This window comes from Ambystoma mexicanum, chromosome 3q (assembly GCF_040938575.1).
Source record: "Ambystoma mexicanum isolate Mex_15411 chromosome 3q, UKY_AmexF1_1, whole genome shotgun sequence".
In the NCBI taxonomy this organism is placed as follows: Eukaryota; Metazoa; Chordata; class Amphibia; order Caudata; family Ambystomatidae; genus Ambystoma; species Ambystoma mexicanum.
In genome coordinates this window covers 81,484,784-81,507,537 of record NC_090926.1, presented here as the reverse complement: position 1 = coordinate 81,507,537, position 22,754 = coordinate 81,484,784, and the positions used below count along the sequence as shown (strand labels likewise).

Here is a 22,754-nt window from a genome sequence, read left to right as displayed (position 1 = left end):
CTTCTCCTCCACAGACACAATATTTATCTGTCTATTCATCTATCGGTCAGTCTTGTTTCTCTGTCTTCCAATCAACAGGTCCGTCGTTCTACCAACCAATTATTTTCCTTTCCCTTTAGCTCTCTACATGTCTATCACAATGCTCCTCAAACTATCTAGCCATTGGTCTGTCTATCCCTACCGTCTATATGTAGAACTCTCATTACCCTAGTTTCACGACTGGGATATCTAGTAAATCGTGTACCCCTCAAACTCATGTCCTCCCTCTCATGCTCTGCCTCACTCTCCACTCACTTTTAAGATGCCTTCCAATCTGACCTCTCTAGTGAGCACCCTTTTTACACAGCTGTTCATGCATCGTGCCAGGTGTGGACTTTACGATTGCCCCATTGGTATGGATTACAGCTCCCTTTATCAGCCCATTCATTCCATAATTCCTTCTTCCCGCTTGCTGATCGCGCATTAGTCTTTGGAACGGAGGTGGTAGGGATAGCGGTAGGATGATGTGAGCGGTTACTTTTCCTAGAGCGGGAACAGAAGGCTGGTAGAGACTAACAGTAGTAGCTCCGTCATTAAAAGGCGCATGCAATGGGACGTGTTTCTCCTCTCAGAGGATTTGAATTACGAAGGGACATTGCTGCTGAAAATATCATTTGGAACAAAGGAATATTAGGGAGGTTCTGCCTTGACTCTGGAAGGAGTGTACTGGTATGGGTCTCATTCTTTGTTTGTTTTGGTAGATCACCAAATAACTGCTAGCTGCAGCCCTGCAGGTCATGCAGCGTTGACCCCAAATGTTTTGCGGATAACATTTTCCAGTCGTGTGCTTTCCTTTTTTATAAATCAATGGCTTCAGGAGCATAAGTCGAATTAGCTCCATTGATGTGAACCAACACCACAACTCCCATAATGCATTAGCTTCTTAAGTGAAATTCCAGAAATATTAATGTGATGACCAAGATTGTGAGGGACCTTCATACACTCTACCGGGGCAGCATGCTTAAGAGGAAGCGACGGGAGCAGCTCACAAAACAGTGGATCAGAAGGCAGAGGTGGGTGTCAAGAGTCTCTGGACAGAAAGCAGCTCCCCCACCACAAGTAGCCAAGAAGGAGGATATTGAGGTGAACTTCACACAGTGAGGAAAAGGATGGGTGTTTGGGAGGGACGTGGAAGGAGGAGTTTCTGTCATACAGAAGTCCCCACACACCACTAAAAATGAGTTGGGGGCAGATTCAACTAGGATGCCTTTTGGGATAGAATGAAAATAATTCGAGGGCTGCACTGAGGATCTATTTAAGAAAGAATAGCACTCTTGCATGCACAGAAAACGTGTTGTTCAACATCCACAAAACCCTTAAAATACTACTCCGTTCTTATTTTTCCTTTTAAAAGTCTGCATAAAGGGCGACTCACTATGCCCTTCATTTAAATAGCACTTAGAATAAAAAACACAAGAACAAAATAGCACTTGCCATAACTGCTGGCCCGGCTCATGCCACACCATTTCCCTGCACTTTCAGCAATGGGTGGATTATAGTCTAATCCCCATCACACTCTCACGTGCTCAGCTCTGTCAATGACGGCAGCCACCGAAACCGCGCATGTTCAAATATGAACATGTTTTGTGAGGCAATTGTCTGATTTACTACCCATCTTTTTAAAGACCATTGTATTAGGATTGACAACAGAAAAATGTGGACTGGTTTTCCTTATACATATAAAGTTCTAAGACACTGTGCCTCACACCACAGAGCAGCACCCCGACAGAAATTACAGTAATCAGAAAGTTCCTTGCCCACACACCTTGGAAGCATCACAGTGTTCATTACATGCGTGCTCGACATTGAGCTGATTTTCAATGATCATGAAAAAGCCAGCTCTCAACGTACGTCCAGTCGGTTCCCAAAATGTGACACTGCTTTTGTGGGGTTTCGGGACATGCAGCCCAAGCCTATTATCACAACCACTCTCCACAGCTTCATTTAAAAATACGTGTTCTCATATAGTGCTTTATGCCAGATTCCTCCCACTTCTAAGCACTGTAACAACGGGTGTTATTATTGCCCAATGTAATGGTACTCCATTTTTCAGCTTAGGTCGGATGGATTTTGATTTGGTCCTACCGTAGGGTTTTAACTTGCAAAGTGCAGACAGGCCACGTATCAGAGACCAGCAAAGAAGTGATCAATCCACCCAGAACTTAAGGTTCTACGCATATCTATCTAGATATGTCCTATGCGCGCTGCATATGGCTTTCCAGACCCTGGTGGGGGCGGACAGGGCCGGTAACAGCCCGCCAGTCTGAGCTAAGGTAGGCCCGAGCAAAGCAGGGTCGTGAAAACCATTTGCACCTTGGGGTTTATCCAGGGTGCAAATGTTTTTTTTTTTCTTCCCTTGGGAGATTCGCTGCTTTGTGCAGCCAATCTTCTGAGGGAAGGAAAAAAAACATGGCTGCCTCCATATGGAAAAGGGCTAAGTCCCATTTCCATTTCTATGGTGGTAGCCAGGATCTGGAGGAGAGCAGGGACTGGAGCACAAAGCTCCAGTCCCCGGCAGATAAGTGGGGAGGGAGCGACCAGGTGGAAAGAGAAAGTGTTTGTTTTGGGGTGAGTTGGGAGGTATGCAGTCAACAGGGAGAAGCTCCCTGTTGCCTCCCCACATAAAATAGAAAAAGAACTGTTACCACCCGGGGAAGGGCCTCGGGTGGCTGGAAGCATCAGGCGCAGAATGTCTATTCTCGCCTGCTGTTCCAGCCACCTGATACGCTAATGGCCCTTCTCCGGGTGCGAACAGTCATTAAGATTCGACAATGCTAATTTTCCAGAGCCTGAGCTCCAATATGTCTTGCAACGTCCACGCAATATCCCAAAAGTGCCTTCCTGTGTGTCTACCCTTGATCCCTCAACGTGCTTTTGGATGTGTCTCCATGCTTCACTCAATGATCCTGCGCTGTATGGTTTCTATCCCAAAAAATGCCTTACTGTGGGTCTGCATTCTAACCCCAATGAGCCTTTCTATATAGCTGCCCTCTACCCCACTCATTACATATGTCTGCAAACTAGCACCATTGTGACTTCGCCAGTGTGTCTGCCCGCCATACGTTCAGCATCTTCCCATACACATTGGCTCTCCACCCAAGGGAGCTCATTTTTCTTATGGCGTAGAGTCAAAATCATGCAAAATATCTGTAAAAATTGCATGCATGAATTTTACTCCAAACCATATTTTCATTAATGTGTATAGTGGAGAGCAAGCACGTAACAGAATATCCATTTCCACCACACCCATTTTCTTCACCATACAAATACACCAGCATTTATGCCAGCAAGGCGTTTTCATGCAGGTGCAAACGCTGTGGAGTCTTATGGAATATACCTGCTTTTACTCCAGCAAAAAGCAGCTGGCTCACATAGGACACAATTGTAAGCACGGCTTCCAATGCGTAAATGGCAGACAGCGTTTACTCAATGTGCACTGCGCACTCAATGTGATTTACGCGCGGGAGCACCATGGCCACCAATGTGTCTTCCACATTTACAAACTGTCTGTCCGTCCGCATGTCTGCTTCTGCGCAGAGGCAAACTGAATTGTACATAAAACAAGAGCCCACACGCACATGTTAACATTTACAGTGTAGTTAAGAAACACCTAAAGCAGAGCTGAAAACCTTCCCCTGGCCATGCGTGGGAAGGACCCCCAGTCCTCTTTTTGTTTGGAATTCTGGCACTTGTAATTTTCCCATCATTCAAATGGGAAAGAAAAAACTACACGTCCCAGAATCCAGAGGGGGAAGAAGGATTGAATGGCCTTCTCAAGCATGGCCACAGGAAACTTTTCTCAATTGACTTCACATGTGCTCTGCTTTACGTTTGCGCTTGGGCTCTGCTCTTATGTACCATTCAGTTTGCCTCTCCTCTTTGCTCGATGTGCCCTCCCATATACCTGCCCTCTGCCCTCAATGTGCCTCTCCATATACCTCGATTCCCTCTAGGTGCTTTATGCCTTCTTGTATGTCTGCCCGCTACCTCCCCTTCCACCAATGTCTTCCCATGCCTCTTCCCTTTGCACTTACAGAATATTACCATGGGTGTAAGAACGTGTAAGTAAGTGCCCATGCTCGAGAACCGTCCTCAATTGGTGCAGAGTTTAGGGGCATCTGTCAAGGCTCTTGGCAGGCTTTCCGGGTTTGAGGATGAAGTGATGCTAGGAGGAAAACAAGAAAGATCACCTTTGAGTGCCTTTCTCACAATCTGACAAAATCTAACCTAGCGTCTTGTTCAATTAAATTGGGGGTCGCCCAGACTCCATTAGCTGCACCCCACATAGAAAACATAACACACCTGTTTCCTCTTGGACCTTGTTTTCATTTCAGTGCCACATGCAGAACTCGACTGGCATATAGCATGGCAAACGACCGGATCTTCGTCACGTTCTATTGGCATAGGAAGGCACAAGTCAGTGCAGTCATCTACAGATCAGCACCAAAGGGGGCAGAACATGGCGCCCATGGTGAAGTGACAATCTGCAGAAACTCACCTCGGGAAAAAAAAATGTGCTGCTTTAAGGGACAATATAGCTCCACCTGCTGGTGGCCAGGGGGACCTGGCAACTTGATCTATCCGGCAATCACCGACTGGGCTGCTGGTGGCCAGGGGGACCGGGCAACTTGATCTATCCGGCAATCGTCCACTGGGCTGCAAGCTCAAAGGCAGACAGGGCCAGTTTCCTCCTGCAGGGTCTGCATTTCTTTCTGTGCTTTTAGCATCACAGAAAGAAAGGCCAAACCACATTTGACATGAAGAGCCAATTAAATCATCTTTACTGTCTTTCAACTCGCCACCTAGTCCACTGCCGCTCTCGAGATAAACTAGTCCACTGCAGCTCTCAAGATCACCTAGTCCACTGCCGCTCTCGAGATCACCTAGTCCACTGCCGCTCTCGAGATCACCTAGTCCACTGCCGCTCTCGAGATCCCCTAGTCCACTGCAGCTCTCGAGATCCCCTAGTCCACTGCCGCTCTCGAGATCCCCTAGTCTACTGCCGCTCTCGAGATCACCTAGTCCACTGCAGCTCTCGAGATCACCTAGTCCACTGCCGCTCACTCTTGAAATCCCCTAGTCTACTGCCGCTCTCGAGATCACCTAGTCCACTGCAGCTCTCGAGATCACCTAGCCCACTGCCGCTCTCGAAATCACCTACTCCACTGCCGCTCTCGAAATCACCTACTCCACTGCCGCTCTCGAAATCACCTATTCCACTGCAGCTCTCGAAATCACCTAGTCCACTGCCGCTCTCGAGATCCCCTAGTCCACTGCTGCTCGCTCTCGAGATCACCTAGTCCACTGCCGCTCTCGAGATCACCTAGTCCACTGCCGCTCTCGAGATCCCCTAGTCCACTGCAGCTCTCAAGATCCCCTAGTCCACTGCCGCTCTTGAGATCACCTAGTCCACTGCTGCTCTCGAGATCACCTAGTCCACCGCAGCTCTCGAGATCACCTAGTTCACTGCCGCTCTCGAGATCACCTAGTCCACTGCCACTCTTGAGATCACCTAGTCCACTGCGGCTCTCGAGATAAACTAGTTCACTGCCGCTCTCGAGATAAACTAGTCCACTGCCGCTCTCGAGATCACCTAGTCCACCGCCGCTCTCGAGATCCCCTAGTCCACTGCCGCTCTTGAGATCACCTAGTCCACTGCAGCTCTTGAGATCACCTAGTCCACTGCCGCTCTCGGGATCCCCTAGTCCACTGCCGCTCTTGAGATCACCTAGTCCACTGCAGCTCTTGAAATCACCTAGTCCACTGCCGCTCTCGAGATCCCCTAGTCCACTGCCGCTCTTGAGATCACCTAGTCCACTGCAGCTGTCGAGATCACCTAGTCCCCTGTCGCTCTAGAAATCGTGCATTTGCTGGTGACCAGAGGCAAAAACAGTAGGGCAGGCTGCAGCTTAGGATAGAAAGACCTTCTACAGACAAAGCCTTGTTTGTCTTGATGAAGGTGTTTAACATACGCGTACTGTTGTGGCAATGTTTGGGTAATTGACACTGCATTCCCCACATATAATGTGTTAAGACCCTTTACACTGGCTGTCTTTTTCCTCTCAAGCATGGAGGACTGCAGTCAACAACAGGAAATATTCCCTCTTATTCACTCCCCATTTCTAGGAGTAATATTTGCCTGGATTTATGACGAGGCTCCCCTCGCTTTGCGGCCTGCTGACGACCATGCAGCACTGAGACAGGAGCTCCTTTCTTCACGTGGAGGTGGTTTAGTTCAGAGATGGTACTATTTGCCTAGTAGAAATCCCTCCTATTGCCATAGCTTTCTTTTGGATTAGTAATCCGATGTGTAGATCTGTGCTGGTCATTTCTTTGAAAGCCATGTTATCTGGGAAAAATATCAGAGATACGAATGCATGAGTATTGTGTTCACTCACGGTGCACTCACTACATGAACTTGATTATCTCTGGTCATTCATGGATTTGCAAGGACTATTTAGGAGAACCGGGGCACGGGCATGCTGGGTAAGCTGTTTTTGCTTCAGACATGGCGTTGTTTGAATGCAATGTTGATGTTATTCTAGTGATTGTACAAGTATTGTGGCCATTTGGCACTTCCTGTGATGTCATTTCCTGTGACATCATTCGTTGTGCTAATGAGTCCTCGCTGTGGAACTGGGCATGTTACGTTGCTTGCTCGGGCTGCGGAGGGCCGCCTAGTCCACCCCTGCCGGTGACTCGCGTAGTGTATTACCCTAAAAACAACTCTGCTCAGATTTCCCTACAGGAAGGTCCATCGCTGATGGCAGGAACAGTGTGCAAACAGAATAATACTCAATTAGCATTTTCCCTTCAAGGTACAGACATTTTCAGATTACAAGTCGCCTTTTCCAGAAGGCCCACACACAGATGGCCAGCCCCGCCGGAACACACAGTCTTGGGTATAAGCCTTCCCAAACAACGCTTGAAAATGAGTACCCCCCACCCCCTTCTTAGACTCGGAAATGAGGGACGACTCCCTGAATAGCAAGACACTGGGGCGCTCTCCTGGGATGGGGAGCCCTCTGCTGCAGTGTAAGGGCACTCTGCATGTGCAGTGTCATCGCTCGCTTCCCAGTGCTCCACAGCATCCAGGCATACTGAGCAGCGGGAACTGAACCATGGGTGGGGAAAGGTGGAGAAGGGGGTTTGGGCGGGGGCCCGGCGGTGGCAGTAGATGGAGCTGCTTAGGCTAAATAAGGGACCAGGGGGATGTCAAACCCGAGATCGGCCAGAACAAACGCTTCACGGTTCCCTTTGTGATCATAAAGGCTTCCAAATTCAAAGAGCTTTGCGCGTAGGAAATGAAATCCAGAGTGCCCCCCCCCTGCACCCCCTTCTCTCGCGCAGCTCTCCGTCCATGCTGGTGGCTGGGGCTTGAGCAGATGCCTGGAAGGGGTCCAAGATTCCAGCCGGAAACTCTTCACAGTAGAAGTATGCTTTTTCGCAGGGAGCGGGGAGGGGTAAGGAGGGGGGGGGTCTGGTGCACCACCAGCAGATACGGCTTATTAAAAGTTATTTTGATCTTTGACATTAAAGGAAAAAGAGTATATATTTATATCTTGGCAGAACGGAAGTAGTTAATGATCGCAATGGCTGCGGGAGAAAGACGGCCATCGCCAAAGGTGTCTGTTGATCCTTCGGGTTAGAGTAGGGGATTAGAACCTGAAGAGGACCCAAAGTTAGTTGATCAAGTGCCAGGTCACAAGAAGAGGGGGTCAGAATGGGGATCCCTGGAAACCATATGGAAGCATAGGGAGTGAGAAGGGGCTCCATGCAGAGTTTGCCGAAAGCATGGCAAGATAGAGGGAGAGCTGGAGACTATCACAGGTGTAACAGGCATGGGTCGCCGGAAGCTAAAAGCAAAGCTTGGAGTAACACAGGCACAGTGGAGGAAGGCGGCTCCGGCATCTCTTATAGTGCTATATTTCGTCAGGCATTTTAATCCGTGACCCTACTGGTTCACACCTGGTAGCCTTGGCACAGCCTATCAATCCGCAGAACCAGAGTCATACAGCTTCTTAGGGAGCCAGGCAACCATGGCATGGACTACACCCACACTCTGCCAGAACCATCATACCTTTTCTACGCCCAGAACTGCCTTGATAAAATCTCCCACAAACTATGAGAGTACTGAAAAAAAGAACACCCCCCAACAGCCCTAAAAACCTTTGGTGCAGCCCCCCAACTCTCACTGTGGAAGGATCTGGGCTCATTCCAATTGCTCCCTAGAGCACCTGTAAAGCCTCACCCGCCCACACTCCGGATTGGGTAACTTCGCATGGCCCCTATCTGGCAGAGCCCCAACACACATATTGCAGAGATTAGGACCCTCTTCCCAGTCATGACAGGTATGGAATCCTCACCCCCACCCCCAATCAACCTCTATACACACACACACACACACACACCACCACCACCCCCATCCCTGTCCAGGGTACCTTCTTTTGGATCTAAGCACCAACCTTCTCAGTGGTTGGATCAGAACACCAGCCTAGTGTGCCAGACGGCATCGGCACAGCTATCAGCCATCCATCTTGTGCTATGATCGCAATGCTTTGTCTAGGCTCAACACCGATGCCATCAATATTCATTGTTCGGAAAACAAGACACCTTCCTTATTAAAGCCCCAGACAGCCCCTGGCTAAGACCTATCCCTTTGCCGCCACCAGAATCGGGTGCTGCCCCTGATGCTGGCACAGAACCCCCCCCACTATGTTATCATTAGGGCCCCCCTAACAGTTTTGATACTACCCCACCTGCCAATCTCTGAGTACATTCTCACGGCTTCCGACAGCCTTAGAACAACCCTCCACCCAACCAGTGTGCCTAAATCAGGGCATTAGATAAAAGTGCCAGTACCTGCCAGCTTCCTGTTGTCCAGTTTCAGGCGGTTGAGTGGATTGGTGCCATATAAAAGCACATGGCGCTCTGAATGGACAGACTGCAGCTCCTCCAGTGTTGCTTTCCTGCCACGGATGCACTGAGAAAGAAACAACAGAGACAAAGGACAATAAGTAGGGCATGAAGGTAATGTTTCTGTACGCAGCAGGTGGGGTCTTCAAGCAGCCCCTCTTTGTACTATTGTTACATATTTGGACAGCCCCCGTGATTTTTCAGTGTCACACTCTTTGATAGCCCCCTCAAAACTAGATCCTCCTTCATATGACAGTGCTCGCTTCTGGGTCTACCTATGAAAACCATCTCAGGAACTATGCCTGCGCCCTAGATAACAAGGGTCCGGAGACCGCATCAAATCCATATTCAGATGAATAGGTCATTGGAAACGACTAGCATATCACCCATTTTGCCTTGATGGTTGGGGAGATTTCCAGGAAAGAGAATCAGACCATTTTTCTTTGCATCTAACAGAGTGAACTTGGAGCAGTTTTGAGTGAGTAGCGCAACCAGAACTGCAGTGTTGCCACCTGAGGAGTACGTGTTAGAGCCGAGATCGCAACCTGCTGCAGATGGAGATCGCAACCCGACCCGCTGGAGATCGCAACCCACTGGAGATCGCAAGCTGCTGGAGATCTCAACCAGCATGAGATCCCAACCTGCTGGAGATCGCAACCCACTGGAGATCGCAACCCGCTGGAGATCGCAACCCGCTGGAGATCGCAACCTGCTGGTAAAGAGTGAATAGTGACTCCTCCTCACTTACAAGTGAGCAGCAGGGACTGATCTGGCGAGCTAGCTGAACATGATTTTCTGGAGGAGATGATAAGCTCATTCAAACATACTTAGATGGTGTATATCCCCAATAAACAAAAAATGTAAACCATAGCAGAAATATTTTACTGGACTAGGTGTGCTGTGCATATATTGAATGTGAACGTGTCTCGTGTTTTCAGCATGTAATCAGACAGTCATAACTTTACCGAGCTTGCCTTCCATCTTCGTGCCCATGAAGAAAACGGATTTGGTGAGGATCCAACATCTGTCTTGGTGACCCTTTGTCCCGACATACGATCAAGCGATGTAGGAGCATAAGTAGGCACCCATGGGAAATTTGTACCTCATGTGAGGTTTGGCCCTTCCTACCCTTGTACTGACCAACAGAATATCTGCCAGTCCATACCCACTTATGGGCGTGGACATCTCAAAGTGTTTGTACCTGGAGGTCTGCAGTTGCTCATGTTGCATTCTAATGACTCCAGTTGTGACCATGCCAGGGGTCCTGGATGTGGCTGACACATCTTTCATGCCCCCTCACTGGTACCCTCTGCAACCCCCTCAGCTGAACAGATTCTTTCTTCAGGGTTTTCTCCAAGCTCGAATTCAAGAGTCCCCCATGGTCGCAACCATGCTCCAGTCCACAATCACACACCAATGACGACCTCACGTACTATGTACTGCTCCAAGTGAGTTCACCTTGAATGCTTGTATGTGCCAACCTATAATTTACACACGTTTTAAAAGATTAGTATATAATTAATTGACTAAGGAGTTAGCCACTCTTACATTGGGCGCATGCGCAGGCACGCGTGAGGAACCAGGTAGATACATGAAGCCATCATTCCTAGCAGTCGCATAGCCTTGCGTACAGTCACCTCTCGACTGGCTACATATTAAGGGATCTGAAAACAACATGTTTTGGACCCTCTCGTTGGAGGGAAAGACAAGGCCGTCCTTTGTTCAAATTAGAGCCCCTAAAAACTCTTTGACCTGACTGGGGTCTAGGCTGGATTTCTTCTCGTTGATAGAGAATCCCAGACTGAATAAAAGATCTATCGTCTTTTGGATATTTGACAGACATGTTTCATGTTTCGTAATAGTTCCCTGCTATGAGGATAGCTCGGGATGGATTACCTGCGAAGATGTGCTGCTGCCACCGCTAGTACTTTTGTAAATACCCTTGGTGCAGATGCTATGCCGAAGGGTAGTACTTTGAACTGATAATGCTTGTCTTGTATCATAAATCTGAGGTATTTTCTGTGCGCTGGCAACATTGAAATACGAAAGTATGCATCTTTCATGTCCAGTGTTGCCATGTAATCCCCCTGTGATAGCAGTGGAATTACTTCCTGTAGTATGACCATGCAGAAATTTTGTGGCTTTACAAATTTGTTCGCTGGGCGCAGACCTAAAACAGGGCGCATGGTTAGATCCTTTTTGGGTACAAGGAAGAACACTGAATAAATACCTTCTTTTACATGTGCCAGAGATACAATTTCTATGGCTCCTTTCTCCTGTAGTGTCTCGACTTCCTGCAGAAGAATGCTAAAATGGTCTGGTGTCAGTCGTCTTGCTCATGGAGGTCTGAATGTTGGGGACCGGTTGAACTCTATACAGTACCCATGGGCCACGGTTTTTAGCACCCTCTGGTCTGTCTGTATTCCCTCCCATGCCTGAAGAAATTATGTTAGGCAACCCCTGACCGGGGAGGCATGGGAGGGGACCCGAATCTTTGGGTCATTTCACACCTGAGGCCGGGGAGGCTCTGGGGGTAGAGTTCCGGCCTCTTCCTTTGCCACGACACTGACCTTTGGGGATACGGGGTGGTGTATCCGCTATTTCCCTGTGTAGAATTCCAATTGTTTCCCGATGAGTATTGTTGTTGAGGGAAGCGTTGGCCATGAAAAAGCCGTCTTTGTGTAGAGGGTTTTTGTGTAATCTGGTCCTGTATTTTTAAGGTATCATGCTCCTTTTTTGCAGTCTCGAGGGCCTTATCGACCGCCTTACCAAACAGGTTGGATTCTTCCACGGGTTTGTTTATAACAGACGCTTGCGTTTTTTGGCTTGAATCCAGAGTTCCGTAGCCACGCATGTCTCTTCAGGAGTGTGCCCTGAGCCAGTGATCGACCAGCCATTTCTGCGGAATCTAAAGTATTCTTAAGAATGCTTTGATTCACCTGTCTGCCTTCAGTGACAGTGGTGACGAGACGAGTATGTAGGGTTTCGGGAACCTCTTGTATGCCTTCCTGTAGTAAGGCCCACTGGGCATCGGCGTAGCTGGCCAACAAAGTATTGTTGTTGGCAATGCGCGTTGAGAATGCTGCTGCGACCGTGATCCTCTTTCCAAGGGCGTAAAGTCATTTACCTTCCTTATCAGGGGGTGCCTCACCGGTTGACAAAGGGACCCCTGCCTGTTTCCGTGTAGTAGTCACCACCAGGGAGTCTGGGGTGGAATGACCTCTGATATACAGAGGACCTGATGGAGAGGGGTGAAAGAGTTTTTCTATTCATGGGTTAACACCTCTTGTGAGAGCAGGTGCTGATAAGGAGGGCGCCAGACATTTCTTAATTGAATTGAGGAGGGGAATGGCCTGGTTGGTCGGTGGTTTCTCTTTAAGGATGTCCTCCACAAAGTCAGCTTCAGGGACCACCTCATCTGTAGCAATTTTAAAGTGGTCAGCTGCTTTACACAACATTACATTAAAAGTCAATTGGTCATCCACTGGCGAAGGTTGTTGCCTAGTGGGGGTGAACCGGGGAGAGTCCACACATAGTGCATCAGGGTCTTAATGATCGGGGGACTGCCATGGTTGAGGGTAATTCACATCTGGGTTCTCTTCCCAGCCTTCTATGGGATCATGCATGTCGTCAGGGTTGATTAATTCCTCATCCTGAGTGTCCGCAGGAATGTCATCCGCTGTTAGGTCGTAATTGTAAATATCCTCTTCTAAAGAGGGGTCAAAAAGTCTTTGAAATTTAGCTTTGGGATCCGCAGGGCTCTCATACCATGGCCTCCTTGGTGTGGGATGTTCTGAATAGGAAACACACCTATCCAGCCTTTCCATACAGTTCTCAAACTTTTTTCTAATCCAAACCGAGGACCTAGAATGGTCTAGAGGTGGAAAAAGGTCTTCAGAGTGTTCATCCGTCAAAAAGCATCAAGATTTTCATCTCATCGTCGAGAATAGCCCTTCTTCACCCTCAGAAAACTCCCCCTGAGGTAGCGACCGAGGTGAGACGTCTCTGTGCTTCTCCTTCGACATATGGGCGGAAAAAAACAATCTGAGGGACCTCAACGCATGAGGGATCTTGGGTACACTACACGTCATGTAGGGATAGTGTTACAGTCACGCCCATGTCGACGTCCCCTTTCGATTCCCGAAAGACAAGATGCAATACTCTGTGGTTACCACTGGATGTCGCACCATATGCACAGCATGTGAATCTAAGCAAATTAACAAACATCAGAAATATACTTTTCCAACCCCCCCATATATTTCGATGAGTTTTTTTCGGTAAAATGTACACGGAAAAAAACCATTGAAAAGTCACCCATCGATGAAAGAACGCTAATACCACCAATTTCATGACAACTCTGCTTCTAAAATGGATGACATCAAGACCCCAAACCAGTTTAAGATTATTTTCTCCAAAGGTTTAGGGAATGAGACACAATGCCCTAACAAATGAATGAGAACTCTAATTTGACAGTCTTCGATTATGGTTAGAGAACCTCCTTACCGCCGCACAAAGGATCGCTTCAATAAACATTCAGCTTAGATCACAAGCTACAGGAAACTCTGATGAAACGGAGAACCCAACCCTCACCCTGTAATTATCCAAATTTAAGAAGACAAGGTTTACAGAAAAGACAATCATTCCAACACCAATCCCGAGGACTTGACACATATGCAAAAATAGCAGTCAAAGAAGGATCCATGTCAACGAAACTTACTTTGTAGCGTAAACAACCAATTCAGCTGACGGCTTTAAATTGTCCAAGAATCTAAAAAACGAACATACAAATAATCGCAGAACAATGGCACAAGTGTGTTCACTCCTATCAGACAAAACTGCCACATCTGCATTTATTGCATTTATTACACGCCCAGACCCTTACGTATCACGGCGAGGTTACAGACAGCTTAGTTAAAACAGTCATTAGGGAGTGCCACTCGGGCGCAATACAGAAATATTGAGGACAAAAACATACATGAACAATCTATATACAGTGCATCAGAGAGAGATAGACGCAGACATTTTCCCTGAGGCATGGTATGGAGTGTTTAGACTTGGTAACGTAACGTAGAACCTTCTAACTAACCTATACTTAGGGCACATAAAACAGTTTCTGCTTAAATACAACATTTATAGTTTATTGAATATTATGGGTACCCAAATGTCTAGAATTCTAGAATCCGAGGCATGCCTGCAAAACCCAACCCTCACAGAAGACCCTCCAGTCAAAAGATACATCTCTAGGTGCAAAAAGAGAATTTGCGGCCACCCATCTCCAGTGTCTTCAAAATCGCTCAGCGGCTCATCTTGACAGCTCCCACCGCCCAGACCATCACATGGCACAAGCGATGAAAGCAGCCATCTTTCACTCCGACGGATAGGCATGACACTAGCCGAGAGCACCCAAACGCCACCTGCCAGAGAGCACTCTAACAATAATCTGCCCCTCCTTATTTCTCTGCACCATGAACATCACAACTCACTGACTAATTCTCTATACATGTTTATTGGCCATTAGCCACCAGAAACTAGGCAGCAACCCATATACAGTTGTCAAAAAAGTTTAACTTAATTCCATCTGCATATCACCTACCAACCCCTTCACTATGGAACGCACACACCCGAGTCCCCCAAACGGGCTTCAAAGCAACCCGTGCAGCTTACCCTGCAAAAACGCTAGACTTAGAGCAAGACTCTCAAGATTACATGAGCCATTGACCAGAACTCTGCCTCCTACCAACATAAGATCGCATACCCAGAAGGCATATATCCCATCCATCAACTCCTGGAAGATACAACCTATAACTATGCCTACCAAATTAGAACCCACCCCCTCTACTAATCCCCCCTCACTGGAGGACTAATCAATGCCAGATCCATGACTGCACACGCCACGGATATCCACGACTTGATCTCGGCCGAGAATCGAGACTTTCTCGCCATCACAGAGTCCTGGCTGCATGACGCTGCAGGACCCCTACTTTCCCTAGCAATCCCAGATGGTTATACCATACTGAGACAGGATAGAGCTAATATGCATGGTGGCGGCATTGCCATCATTGCTAAAACTAGCCTAGGCATGAGAACGACTCCTACCATAGTGCCTGATTCCTGCGAAGTGCTCTCCATCAAACTGCCTCTTGCTAACTCCCAGACACTGTTCATTCACCTCATCTTTAGACCTCCCGGAGCCATAGGGACATTCGAGGAGGATATCTATAATCTACTTTCCAATAACCTAAAAACAACTTCACAACTACTTGTCCTAGGGGATTTTAACCTGGGTTACAATGACCCTCTAGACAAAAACGCCACCACCATTGCTAATACTCTGTCCAATCTGGGTATAACTAAAAAAAACTGTCGAACCCACTCATATGAAAGGGAGAACCCTAGACTGGGTAGCAGACCACAACTGCACCGCTAACATTAAATCCATTGTCCAACAACCCTGGACAGACTATTTCCTTGTGTCCTTCGAACTAGCCACCTCCAGACGAGTCCCGTCAGCTCCCATCATGGCCCTGCCCTGTCCTACAAGAAACAAAAAGAGTATCACCAAGGAGAAAGTGATTCCTGCGATACTACCCACTCTCAACCAACTAGCAGACAAATTAGACCCAGAAACACTCGTCGATGAGTACAATAAAATCATGTTAACCACCCTTGACAACATTGCCACTTTAAAACTCAGACCGAGTAAACCGAAAGCCCATTTAAACAAAAGGTTCTCCCCCCCCAAATTATAAGATTTACGTCTACTCAAAAGGAGCTGTGAAACAGCTTGGAGGCTAACGCCCTCCAAAGAACATAGAAAGAAACTCACAGAAATCTCCTCCCGGTACAAAAAGGAAATTTATTTGGCTAAACAAAATTCCTACAACAAGCGCATAGCGAATGCTAACTCGAATGTGAGAGAACTGTTCACTATCCTTAAGGATCTAGAGTCCCCCATCCCCATCCCGGACACATGCTCCAAAGATAAAACCTGGTGCTCCGATATCCAACAAGCACTTTCCAACAAAATAACGATGCTCCAAAAGAAAATATCCTTGAAAAAAGCCACTCTCAGCCAATCTACCCTCTCCACGAACGGTAATATAGTCCTCCCTTCAAGGGAACAGGACACAACTGTACGCTTCATGTTCTCAAAAACGTCTACTCTAGAGGTTGAGAAAGTCATCCTATCTTTTAAGCCATCCAACTGTCAGGGTGACCCCTGCCCAGCTCATAAAAGACGCTGCCAGAGACCTTTCCCCATTTATCTCAAAACTTGGCAATTCCTCATTTGCATCAGGCATTATACCGACCAACTTAAAACAATCATGGGTACTACCTCTGCTTAAGAAGCAAACACTAGACCCACTCATCCGCACGAACTACCGTCCATCACGACAGTACCATTCCTGCTTAAAATCCTCAACAAGATTGCCTATAACTAGATTTTAAAAATCCTGGAACAACACAAGCTACTAGGAGTACGCCAATCAGGATTCATGCCATAACACGACACTGAGACTGCCCTCATCGACCTAAAGGCACAGATAGATATCCTGCGAGACAAAGGCAAAATGGCTCTCCTCCTACTGCTGGATCTCTCGGCTGCATTCGACCTCGTGGACCACGGGGTACCCTGCAGCTACCTAGATTCAGCTGCACACTTCTCTAAGGAGGCTATAACTTGGATTGAGTCCTTCCTCAGTGACAGGACCATGAGGGTGTTCTCCCCCTCGGCAGCCGCCGACCCAATCCCCATCTTATGCAGAGTCCCGCAGGGCTCTTGTGTCTCCCCTACTCTATACAACATATTTATTAAGCCCCTTTTTGATGATCTGGACCATCTTGGTATCACCTACACGAACTATGCAGATGATACCCAGATTCTCCTCCCTCTTTCTGGAGATTACAAGGATTTGGCCTTGGTAAAAAGGTTGTATATCATCATCCAGGCATGGAAGGCAACCCACGGACTATGCCTGAATGATGATAAAACAGAATTTATCATCTTGGGGACTCACTCCAATCTAAATAAATTAGTCCAAGACTATTCCTCTTTTCTGATCGACGGCAACTCCATCAAGGTGTCCAAGGAAGTGAAGACACTTGGCTTCTATCTGGATTCCACCCCCTCCTTCGACAAACAGGTGAAATTCATGGCATCCGCCACTGCTTACACCTGTAAGTTCATCAGAGCTGGCAAACTCTTTCTATCAAACAATAACTGCATCATCTTAGCTAGAGCCCTGATCCTATCCCGGCTAGATTATTATAATGCCCTCTACATCGGCGCCAATAAATCTATCATCCATAGAATACAAATTCCTCAAAACGACGTCCTGCGTGCTGCCCTCGGCGTGCCCAAAAGATTGCACATATCCAATATCAGGCACCAAAATAACTGGCTGTCCACCCAAAACAAAATCTACCTAAAAACTGCATCTCTTGTGCACAAAGCCCTGAACAATGCCGCACCTAGTTATCTTATGGACAAATTCCTTAGGAGGAGCTCCACTAGCCAGCAAGAATCTCCAATGCCAACAGCCTCATCATACCTAGATTCAAACTGTCCAATGTTGGGGGAGGTAGCTTCCATGTCCGAGCAGCCCAACTCTGGAACTCACTGCCCCACCCCCTGCGTGAGGAGCAGCTCTTTCTGAAATTTGGATCTAATAATTTAAATTTCCTGAAAACTACTGACAACTAGCTTATTAGCACCTACTCAGTCCTGCATCCTCCTAGAAGTAGATATGCCCGATACCTCCTAGTTGCCGCCTACGTATACATGCTCCCCTCTGACCAGTGATAGATGCCCTGCCAGCGCCTGTATATACACCGGCATCTTCCAGCCCGCAGTTGACCTCCATGGTCAGTGTATACTTGGCCTTTATGCAACCTGCAGATAACTGTACATTTTGTACATCACTGTATATTAGCCGTAATCTTGTATTTAGCCTGTATGTATGTAACCTGTACATAAATGTATACCTTTGCACATCATTGTATATTATCTGTAACCTTGTAACTTTGTATCCTAGGCTTCGCATTTTCGTTACTGCTGCGCCCGGCTACCTGCAGGTTTGGTGTGCATTATAAGTGAATAAAACAAACAAACAAACTTTGCATCCACATCCACTGCATTGTCTTTTCTACACTACATGGAACACCTTACCAGCCCACCCCTGGGCGTACTCGCCAGTTCCCCGGTGAATGGCCCTACAGCCAAGCCACTGACCACAGCTGATCACCACTCTCATGCCGCTTGCACACTAAGTGACATACGGTCTCCCTCTAGATCAGGGTGTCAGTCCTCTAGGGATCACCCATAAAGCCCTTCAGTAGGGCCAGGATGGACACACAACTTGCTGCCAGACTCCAATGCCCACGACTGTCAGATACCCAGAAAAACAAAAGAACACATTCTCCTACACACCTGAAAGGACAAAAAGAATAATTTCCGCAGGCCTCAGCATAGTATCCAGTGATACCGTTGCCTGGGAAAAGGTTGCCAGGAGCGACATTTACCCAAATGTGCACTTCCACGAAAATCAAGCACTTTCCCAAAATATTCTAGAATTGGAGCTAGAACAGTAATTAATACCCAGAATATGGGGGGTGGGGGGCGGGCTTTTATAGATACAGGAGGAAACAAATCACCTACCAGGTCACTTTTACCCAGGGGACCTTTTCCCATAGAGACCTCAGCATGCCGCTGGTCCAAATGACCTCCAGAAAACATGGCTATTTATACCACGCAAGATTCACCAAACAATTTCATGTTTGCAAGCATGACGTGTACAATCAAAAACATGCAATGTACAAGCGTTCAAGAGGGTAAACACTGAGGCGCACGCTTTGTGGTTGTAAACTTTGTCACGTCTGCACAACCATGTTCAAGTGTTGATGTGGCAAGCTCAAAGTGTGCAAGATACCCTGATTCGGGGGGAAGGAGGAAGGCACCCACCCTTTTAAAAATGGTGGGTGGACTTTGTCTATCCACGTGTTCCTTAGACGTGTGCCCTGACCTGAGCACATTCACAACTTGTGAATATTTATTATGGGATGGCAGTATGACAATATATTGTCATTATGAATAGGGAGCATGTATGCACAGAAGAATAAAGGACCACTTGGTGCAGGTGAGTTCCTGCACATTCCTTTGTAAATGTACCTTCTAATCTCTTGGCCGACCAGAAAACACCACCTGCACAACCCACAACAAAGCAACTGTCTAGTGACCAGACATCCAATGTGGTACTGACACGACCAACTACCCTCAGTACATACTAACGTCACAGGGTGTCAAACCCTTACAACGGCCGCCGAAAATCCCTCATATTATCTGCTTGTATGTTGCATGACCCATGCACATCTACACTATGTACTTCGATGGCACAATTGCGGGGCTGCTGCCTGCCCTCCATCGGCTCTATATGAGGCAATTGGGTGCTGCTCTCTTCCTGCCCGTAGTGAGGACAGATTTCACTGCTTCTACTCATTTTATAGATAGTGTGTGCAGGGATGGCGCCAGGGGTTTTCCACTTTTTCCACTGTCCTGTGATAATCTGCAGCCATTCACCCTCCCTAGCCTGCAAGGAGGGGTAATGCGATGTTGTGAGGAATTCAACCATCCATACAGTGGTTGTGGGCTCGCCTGGGCCTTTTGGACATCTTTATTAAGTGGAATGATGGTAGACCAATCTCAGGGAAATATGTGGGGCTAATCCACAAAAACATATTCCTATGCTCATACCATGACAAACGCATAGGCCCGTGTATTCTGGGTGGACACAACCTATAGGCACAATCCGCCCTATCATATTTATTTGGAATGTGACCGTCAGGAGTACATTACGTCCTCTCCAGGAAAGGGGAGGCCAAAGCCTCTCTCTGCCATGGCCAGCCTGATTAACTAACAAAGGCTCCATGGATACACTCTGCTCTTTTCTTAGGCCCTGCAGCTGGTGGCAGCGATTAACATACCAATTAGTGTACACTTCAAACATCAAAAATCTGGCTACAGAGGTTAACCAAGGAGACCGGAAACCCAACAACCTTTCATAAGTAACGGCCTCAACCTCAAGCCAGCTCCCGCTCTTGGTATCAATGACAGTGAGTTGTCATGTTTGGGACTGCTTGTTTACAGTAGGCCACCCCAGTAGGGGGACCCCATTCATAAGGTACGAGAATATGGTTTGCAGGAGCCAGAGAGTCTGTTCTCACTGCAACTTTAAGGGAGACCTGTCACTTTATCAGGAACCACAGAGAGATCTATTAACCAAAGAGACTCTGATCAACAATAGACAGGAAAGCACTTTTGCAAAGCACTCTGGTTATGACCTCATGCATACAGGAGATTGTTGCTAGGGACCCCATGATTGTTTCATTTAGGTAGGCTTAGCCTACACCAATCACTGTGGTTCACCTGGCTTTGAAAGAGGGCTGAGACCCTCGTTTTGCAGATAATCTTAAGGCTTCAACAAAAGCAGAAAGAAGAACTCATCCTTGAACCCTGGCGGAAGCTACAGTCTGCCTTACATCTTTCGCCAGTGAAGGAAGGCCAGGATTTCCAGAGAGGGAAGCAATATCCCACCCCATAACATCTCCCAGGAAACAGCAGGAGATCCAGAACTAACCATCGAGCCGCTCTAGAACCTGTACTCAGCCAGCACAAAGCATGCCCTGCTAGGCTTTGCAGCAAGCTTTGTAGGTGGGAAGTGCCAGAAGGTCTATGAACCTACAACCAAGGACAAGGCAGCTGCCTACAACACACTCCTCAGCTTTGGGCCACCTGCCTTCAGGGACAACAGAAGCCCACTGAAGAAGCAGGGAGAAGTGCCTCGATAAGCATCTACCAACGTCTACCTTAAAAGACATTTCTTCGAGCCAGTCGAGTTCCTCAAGCTGCAACCAACTACAATGCTGACTGTTGTCAAGCCGCAGTCGATTAAAGATATCTGAGACATCTCGACCAGTGCTTCAGAACCGACGATCAGCACTGAGAGAACGATTCCTGACCCTGAGCTGCCATGTAGGCCAGCCTGCAGCCGTTCGTCCAACTTGGTTTACTGAACCGTCTTGCTGCCTGATAACCGCAGCTGACTCCCATCTCGAACTCTGCCCTAGAAGCCTGCAAAGCGCCATGAAGCCGACTCGACCATGTCGAGCACCAAGAACACCTTCAGCTCAAGGTACATTGTGGTTCTGTGCCTCTGGCCCTTCCCATAAGGCACGAGAGACATTTTAAGACCCATTGCTCCCTTGGTGCTGAAGCTAATTGACCTTACACTGTTGTGATTATTAACCAGACCAACTATCCTCCTGTCAGTATCCAGAGTGAATCCCTTTTCCTTCTTCAAAACTGTCTGTACGCTGCATTCCTTTTCAGGGTGGGTTGTATTTCGTAGTGTTGCTAGAACCACCTGTTGTGATCTAAATAAAGTCGATATTTTTGATACAACCTTGACTGGACAGTCCCTTTTATCCATGGGTAATAATTAGAATATCTCTGTGTTGCAACTAACCAACGATCGACAAGCTTTTGGAGATAGGTCTGCCGTTCCATATATGTTACCAAAATTGGACAAGGAGCTTTAAAATTGGATTGTGTTTCCAATCTGTTCAGTTCCCTTCTGGTCTACTAGAGGTGTGGGGCTGATTGATGGTTTAGAAACAGATATTCACCCCTGGACCACTGGTGCCCTGAAGTTGATTTGTCACGTAAGTATTCCATTGCTGTCCAGCTATGAACCCCACAGGGTTTCCCAGCTGTAGGCATGTGATCCCCAAAGCAGCATTTTAAAATAGGCCCCAAACGAGACTCCACGCATCCACAGCAGGCCCTGGGTGCCTGTCTTTGAGGATACCAACACTTTTACCTGTGCATCAATTTTGTGTGTTTGAGACAAGTGTGCATTAGTTCTGCTACCTGTGGCTTAACTCTTGTGTGCAAAGAATGTGTACAGTTCCTTAACACAAACACAAACTGGCCGGTATCCCAACAGAAATGTCCTCCAAGATCATTCATATGAACTGATGCTATCGTCCGTTGAAATCCTGTTTAGGTGAATGGCCTGGCCCGTCCATCGCCGAGCGATGACTGCTGGGATCAGACAGGAGCATCAGAACCAGCCCGGGCAAATGCCAATCTGCTCACAGCGGGCAGGCAGAGGCTTTGCAAGAGCTCCAACCACACCCATGCATGAAATCGCAACATAGTCTCATTTCCTTTCCTGTGGGTGGGCCTAGAGTAAGGATGGCAGGGCGTAGACCTGCAGTGGTCTTCAAACTGTGGGGCTGGCCCCTTAGGGCAGCGGTATTCAAACTGTGGGTCGCGGCCCTGTGGGGGCCCACTGCCGCATGCCTGGGGGCCGTAAGAGGCCAGCATGAAATGTAAAAAAAAAAAAAAACGAAACAAGATTTTTTTTTTTTTTTTACATTGGAAGAAATGGGCAGGGGCGGCTCACATGGTTGGGCTGAAGGAGGGGGGATAGAGGCGGGCACACATCTCTCATATTAAGCATCTACCTGGAACGGTCATGTGTATACACATCAGTTGGTTTGGCTTGTACATGCATCATTTAGCTTGACCTATATATTGCTTGGTTTGGCCTGAATGTATATTTTCTTTAGTTTGGCTTGTTGTACCTATGTGGTTTACCGTGTTTATATATCACTTGATGTACATATATGGTTTGCTGTGTTTACACACCACGTGGTCTGGCCAGACAGCTTACACTTCTGTGGCACTGTTATTTGAGCCAATGTGCTTAGTGTTCTCCCTCCGTCGCTACAGTATTCAG

The 22,754-nt window shown here is 47.5% G+C and overlaps 1 protein-coding gene across 7 annotated transcripts in view; it reads right to left on the bottom strand.

Moving 5' to 3' along the window:
- The window catches only part of HDAC7 (histone deacetylase 7), a 1,864,336-nt gene that overhangs the window by 107,961 nt on the left and 1,733,621 nt on the right, over positions 1 to 22,754 (bottom strand). For all 7 annotated transcript variants that reach the window (XM_069653189.1, XM_069653190.1, XM_069653188.1 and 4 more), the window contains one exon: positions 8,902 to 9,022. In XM_069653189.1, coding sequence (XP_069509290.1) covers positions 8,902 to 9,022 — 121 coding nt within the window. The remainder of the gene's footprint in view (positions 1 to 8,901; positions 9,023 to 22,754) is intronic.